The following is a 6,866-nucleotide window of genomic DNA, read 5'->3' on the forward strand; positions in this document are numbered from 1 at the left end:
AAGTCGGGAATATGATCCATTAATACCAAGGGCAAATTATGTTCAACCACAAAGGCCGCCAATTTTAATTCAGCATCTTTTACTTGAGTGTCGAGTTCGCCAGACATCATATCTCTTAAGGATCTCTGCTTGAGTTTAACTCGACAAGCTTGCTTGTGCTTTTCTCTTTCTGCGTGTCGGCGAAGTTGTAGCTTTCCAGCTTTGATGCTGATATCCAGTTCACAAGCAATGCAATAGGATCCCTACAAAAAATGGTATGAAATATAAACCAAGTTAATGTCTAAAAAAACCTTTTTGCTTGCCTGCAGCCACCCCTTTAAGTCTGGTTCATCTTCCCATCTGCAACTGTAGGTTTGATGGTATTTTAATTTTTTGACAGGTGTTTGAGCCCCATCAGAATTGTCTCGTGTTTCTTCAGAACTACTGGACCGACGCAATGTTCTTGAATGTCCTGCTTCTGCTATTATGCACCGTACTATATTTCCAAAAATGTTAATGATTTGGTTTTTTTTCGTTTTTATAGTGTACTAATACACAAGAACAAATAAAAATAAATTCACTTACCACTTGTTAAATCGGATTCAAATCAAAGAACACTTAAAAACACTAAACGCTTTGTGATTTTCTTCTGATAGTGGTTTAAATATAAATGACTCATAATTCTCTTCGATTTTCTTTTATACCTCGCCACTTCGGTAAAGTACCCATTTTCATTAATTAAAAATGTAGCGCTCGTAGCGCCAACTAGAATTACCGACTTTACAGAATCCGCACCAGCAAGTGAACTACCGAATGTAAAGATACTTTTAAATACTAACAGAGGGCAGTATTTGAAAACAAATGAAGGAAGTTTCCTCGAACCAGCGAGGTGAAATGTTCGAACCGCATCGCACCCTTACTGTATTATATTATGTTTTATTTTGTGTTATTTCTATCTAAAGTTACTTATTGTGTTTAAAAGAGTAAATAAGTAAGCTTTTTATGAACCGTGGTGTGTTTTATTAAAACTATTTCCACAGATACACGATGCACGGTTGCAAATAGTGAGAGTTGTCTGGTTGAGGGCGCTGTAAGTGTTCCAATCACGGTCGAAGGTCGGAGTAAAATCGTAGAAATACTATTAGTACCAGAAGTACGGCATAATTTGATATTGGGAGTGGATTTTTGGCGTAAAATGCGAGTAGTGCCTGACTTGAGACGCGGCGAGTGGACCTTTTCATGTGACCCTCGATGCGATTCAGGCTCAGGTTGAGCTTAGTATTAGTGATCAAAATAAATTATCGTTATTTCTGGATCGGGTTTTTGACGCGAATTCGGAACATAAATTAGGTCACACACAATTAGTAGAACATCATATCAAGGTAAATCCCGATGTTTTGCCTATTAAACAGAGGTATTACCCTATATCGCCAGCAATGCAAGCCGTGGTCGATCGAGAACTAGACGAAATGCTATTGATGGGCGTCGTAGAAAAATCTAATAGTCCATGGGCGTCTCCAATTTTATTAGTACCCAAACGTGATAGGGGACATCGTTTTTGCGTAGATTTTAGGCAACTAAATAGTTACCAGAGCGGATGCGTACCCGTTACCCCAAATATCGTGGACATTAGACAAACTTCGTGACTCGAGCTTTCTATCCTCTATTGACATTAAGTCAGCGTACTGGCAAATTTCTATGGCCGCCGAAAGTAAACAATACACCGCATTTACTGTGCCAAATCACGGGCTTTTTCAATTCAATAGAATGCCTTTCTGGTTAACGAACGCTCCGACTACGTGGGAGCGTTTTATTGACAATGTATTGGGGAGTGATCTTGAACCTCATGTTTTTGTATACTTGGATGACATCATTATTGTCACGTACTTGGGTTATGTTGTTGATCGAGACGGGTTGCATGTGGACCCCGAAAAGGTACGGTCGATATTACAGATACCTGAACCTCGGAAGGTTTCAGACGTGCGTAGATTGGTAGGAATGGCTTCGTGGTATAGGCGTTTTGTGCCGAATTTTTCGACTATCATATTACCTCTGACGTCATTGCTGAAAAAGAATAGCAGAGGTTTTAATTGGGACGATAAATGTGATAGGACTCCAGCAATACAATTTTTCCATTAAGCATAGGAAAGGGAAGAGCATGTTGTACCCGATGCTTTGTCTAGGGCGGTACCCGCGTTAGTTGATGAAATTGAAGACGAGATTAAATTAGAACCCTGGTATGTTAAAATGTTGCGGTCGGTAAAATCACAGCCGGAAAAGTATCCGTTGTATCGCGTTGAAAACGAGAAATTATTTAAGTCCATACGTACTCAACATAACGCGCTTGAAAATCGTAATGATACGTGGAAATTAGTAGTACGAAAAGCTCAGAGAATAGAATTGTTAAAAAAATATCACGATTTACCGGAAACGGGTGGACACTTAGGCGTGGCTAAAACAATTTCGCGGATATCTCAACGGTATTACTGAAAGCACCTGCAGGTCAACTCCGGAGTCATATAAATGCCATACGTCCGTGGCGTCAAATGATAAGCGTTGATATTATAGGACCCTTGCCGCGTAGTAATAAAGGCTTTTCTTTCATTCGATTTGCTATCCGTTACGAAAAACAACGGCGTCGTCGGTTATTAAGAATTTAGAAGAGAACGTGTTTCTTACTTTTGGGGTGCCGCAAACCATCATTGCAGATAATGGTGTTCAATTCCGGTCGCATCAATTCGAAAAATTGATGAAAGATTATCGTGTAAAGATTAAATTCACTCATTTTTATCATACTCAGGATAATCCAACCGAAAGTGTAAATCGTACCATAAAAACGATGCTTATGGCGTATGTTAGTGATAACCACCGAAAGTGGGATGTTTTTCTACCTAAGGTTACCTGTGCCTTAAGAACTGCGAAGCACGCAGGAACGGGTTATTCCCCTTATTTTGTAAATCATTTGCGCGAAATGATTTTGGACGGTGAGCTACACGAAATCGACAATATTCAGGAAAAACAAAGTAACAAAAATAGAGCGAAAACATTTAGTAAGCTCTTTTCGGAAATACATACACGATTGAGGTTGGTTTCTTTACGTTCGAAACAGTATTACAATTTGAGGTGTTGGGATTTAAAATGTTATGTTGGCGTCCTCTTTTTTAAACTTATTTTCTGTCTTTCCTTCTTTTCTTCTTTCTTCTCTTTTCTGAACCTTTGTGGTAATATTGGCTTTGGGTATAAGAAATTTTTGGAGAAAAATTTCTTTTGGCGGGAAAGAGGGGTGTGTTACGTTTTTATTTTTTTCTGTTTCTTAGTGTTTCTTCTCAATAGACAGGCAGCAAAATTTGTTTTATATTTTTTTTTGTTTCAGCGACCTTTCCTTTTACCCATTAGATGTCGTTATTCCTTACTTCTTTAAAATTTTGTTTGCAAAATATTTATTAATAATCTTATTATTTTTTTTTGGGAGAGAGTATTCTCTTTTTTTTGTTAATAAGGGATTTAGTTTTTAAATGTGTAGTAAATATGTAAATACTCTAGGTAATATTTATTTTGACTTTTACTTTTGGGTGTTGCGCGATAAGGTACATTTTTTTTGAAAATTCGAGTCGAGTATAAATTCGGACGGGTTTTGAAAACTCGGTCTCTTTGGTTTTGGTGACAATTCTCTCCGTCGGTGGTGAAGAAAAGCAACGACGAGTGTAAATCAGCGTAGATAGACATTTTGGAAAATTTGCGATTAAATTTTGGCGTCTTGAGGGTAATCCAGACATCGGAAATATCACTCCCGTTGAAAAGTCGCGGTTAAGTCTTTTCTATAACCCGACGCGGGTATTTTAACCGGATTTAATATTTTTCACCATTTTCCGTAAATTTTTCGGCGTAGACGTCGACCAACTGAGGTAAGAATTGCTTATTTCGGTTAATCATAACTTTTCCCATCCATATCACAACATCCTTATTATTTATTGTTCCATAATTTCATTGATTAGATTTACCCCTTTCATCTTTTAAAAAAAAAAAAGGAAATCAACCGTTCACACTTTCATCCGTTCATTCTTTTCATCCATTCCCTTAGCGAATTTTTTTTTCTAATCGGTAATTACGATCCGTAGGTCTTTCTTTTGGAGGAACCATTTTTTTTTTAATGAAATTTTTGGTCCTAATATTCTGAGCACATTTTAATAACTTCAATACCACTGGATATCCACTCCTTATAAAAAAAAGGAAGACAACTTAAGGTCAGATCAACAATTCGTTTTAAACTTCGATTTTTTTTTATTCTACTTTATTGTCTGTCTATTGTTTCAATTATTTAGTTTGATAATTCAATTTTTTTTTGTACATTATAATAATACTAGCCTAGTTATTTACCTTTTTTTTTAAGAAAAAAAAAAGAATAACATACAAACTAAATTTAGGATGTATAACATTGTTTTGAATTTGCGAATCAATTTATTATAATTTATTTTACTTTTGTAAAAGAGTTTAATTGGTATTTTTTTTTGTTATTTATTTTGAAATTCAATTTTTTTTTAATTTAATCGATTTCTGAAACAAGTACTTGAGGTAGACAATCGGTGTCGCGGTCAATCAGGTGTTTCATTTAGTTTTTTTTTTTTGGTTATCCAATTAAATCTGCTTAGTTTAATTTTTTTTTTTATATTTTTCGTTAGGTTGATATTAATTTTGATTTGATTTAACCTATATAATTTATTTTATTTGATTTTTTTTTGCAATATATATATATGTTGGAGGCAGATGATGAATTCGGCCCGTGGCCGATTTATTTAGACATATCGGCATATGTCTAAAGCTGTTAGGTCACATGACGAAAAAATGATACAATCTGGATCTGACCATATCAGTTTGAACACGTCCCGATATGTACATTTGCACAATGCGCCGATCCGATCGGAACTACACATAACCTCTTTTGGGATGTTTATGAGGGACATCACTTACGTGCAGTGTGTTTATTAGTACGTTTTACTGTTTTTAGCAGTTACCGAAGTTATAAAGTTTTAAATATAAAGTGGTTGACTTTAAATATGGAAAGTGAAAAATATTTAGTTGAAAAACAAATTTTTGAAACTAAGCTTTTTAAATTAATTGAAAATAGTGACGCTAATAATTTTACCACCGTACTAACTGTTGAGCATTATTTAAGTATTTTAAATCAAGTAAAGAACAGCATTTCAAAGAAAGAGACGAAGGAAAAACTAAGTTGTCAAGATTATAGGCGTTTGATTAGATTTGAAATTCTAAGAATTGGTGATAAAGAGAAAATTATTGCAAAACGAAAGAATGATGATGTGGTTTCTATTAGGTATTATTGCGATGTTACGGAGGTACACGGCATTTTAGAAAAAGTTCATAAAGATACTGGCCATAAAAGAAGATTAGGAATCGAAAAAGAAATTGCTAAGAAATATTGTAATATTCCCAGAAGTGTCACTGAAGAGTATTTGAAATTATGTGCTATGTGTCAATTAAAGAAAAAATCGAAGAAGAAAGGATTAGTAGTAAAACCAATAATTTGTACAGGATTTAATAAAAGGGAACAAATTGATCTTATTGATATGCAAACAGAACCGGATGGCCCTTATCATGAATTACCAAGACGCCTCACAAAATTTGTGTTTTTAAAACTTCTAAAAACTAAAAAGGCAGAAGAAGTAGCATATAACTTGATGGATATTTTTTGCATAGTCGGGCCACCTTGCTTACTTCATAGTGACAATCGCAGAGAATTTGTGAATCAAGTAATTACTAGCCTTGCAGATATGTTTCAAGCGAAAATAATTCATGGTAAACCACGTCATTCTCAAAGCCAAGGGTCCATCGAGAGAGCGAACCGAGATGTAAGAGACATTTTAATTGGTTGCAGCTTGGATGCGGGAAAATGAGACAACTAAGTGGGCAGAGGGTCTAAGATTTGTGCAATTAAAAAAGAATAGATCATTTCACCGAGGCATCCAACGTACTCCATACGAGGCTATGTTTGGCATCCCACTTGTTAATGGCTTAAAGATTCAAATCATCGGCTTGAAATTGTAGAGAAGTTACACGATGAGGACGACATTTATAGATTAGAAAGCAGTGTTGGTAGAAACATAGAACAGGTAGTACCTGAAAAATCAGATTCAAAATTTCAAAACAGTGATGGAGGAAATGAAAAAGATGTACAAGAAAGCTTTCCCATAAATTATTCCAAAAATGATGATGTTGAGGAAGAATTGTTGAGGTAACCTAAAAAACGCAGAGAATTTACATTGCTTATTGTTATTATTATATGTTTCATTTTAGGAACAACGAGATCCGATTAAAATCAATAAATCACAACGATCTCATAGTATTGCATATTTAAAAAAGCAAGCAACAGAAATGTTACAGCAAAGTTGTTCCCAATTCCCAAAAATTGAAATTGGGCAGAACGTTTTAGTTAAGATTCCTGATGTCGACAGAGGACGCTTAGCTCCTCGTAACATTTTGGCTGTTGTATTGCCCGAGAAAGATGATTTATACCAACTTGGTACAAAAAATCCACTGGCGTCTTGGAAAAACTATATGCAAGGAATGAGTTCCAGGTATGTACTTAACTAATATTTTATATATTTAAACGGTAATAAGGTTTTTCTTTTCAGCCTTCTCAAACGAACTCATTGACATCTTCAGATGTACCCATCGAAAATAAACTCAGTTTCCGAACGGTGGCGACAAAAGAATCAAATTCTTCCCAGGGGTTTGTAAGACGCAACTGTCGTAAACAGTGCAGTAATAAAAAGTGCAAATGCTTATTAAAAAACTTGAAATGTAACAGTAAATGTCATTCAAGTACTTCATGTCGCAATAAGTAATAAAATAAATATTATGTTAGTTCC

At 35.2% G+C, this 6,866-nt stretch overlaps 1 protein-coding gene across 1 annotated transcript; it reads left to right on the forward strand.

Annotated features, from left to right (window-relative positions):
- Positions 1-5,033: 5,033 nt before the first annotated feature.
- LOC139431863 (SCAN domain-containing protein 3-like) lies at positions 5,034-6,352 on the forward strand. The gene is made up of 3 exons (XM_071200090.1): positions 5,034-5,793; positions 6,043-6,229; positions 6,292-6,352. The coding sequence occupies exons 1-3, from the start codon at positions 5,034-5,036 to the stop codon at positions 6,350-6,352; spliced, it is 1,008 nt and encodes a 335-aa protein (XP_071056191.1).
- The last annotated feature ends 514 nt before the right edge of the window (positions 6,353-6,866 follow it).

Source organism: Onthophagus taurus, chromosome 1 (genome assembly GCF_036711975.1).
Source record: "Onthophagus taurus isolate NC chromosome 1, IU_Otau_3.0, whole genome shotgun sequence".
In the NCBI taxonomy this organism is placed as follows: domain Eukaryota; kingdom Metazoa; phylum Arthropoda; class Insecta; order Coleoptera; family Scarabaeidae; genus Onthophagus; species Onthophagus taurus.

Excerpts from the sequence above, each read along its gene's own strand:
- LOC139431863 (XM_071200090.1), top strand. The coding sequence starts at position 5,034 with ATGGAAAGTGAAAAATATTTAGTTGAAAAACAAATTTTTGAAACTAAG. Across the intron at positions 5,794-6,042 it reads TCAAGCGAAAATAATTCATG|AGAAGTTACACGATGAGGAC; the intron begins GTAAACCACGTC and ends TTGAAATTGTAG. Across the intron at positions 6,230-6,291 it reads GTTGAGGAAGAATTGTTGAG|GAACAACGAGATCCGATTAA; the intron begins GTAACCTAAAAA and ends GTTTCATTTTAG.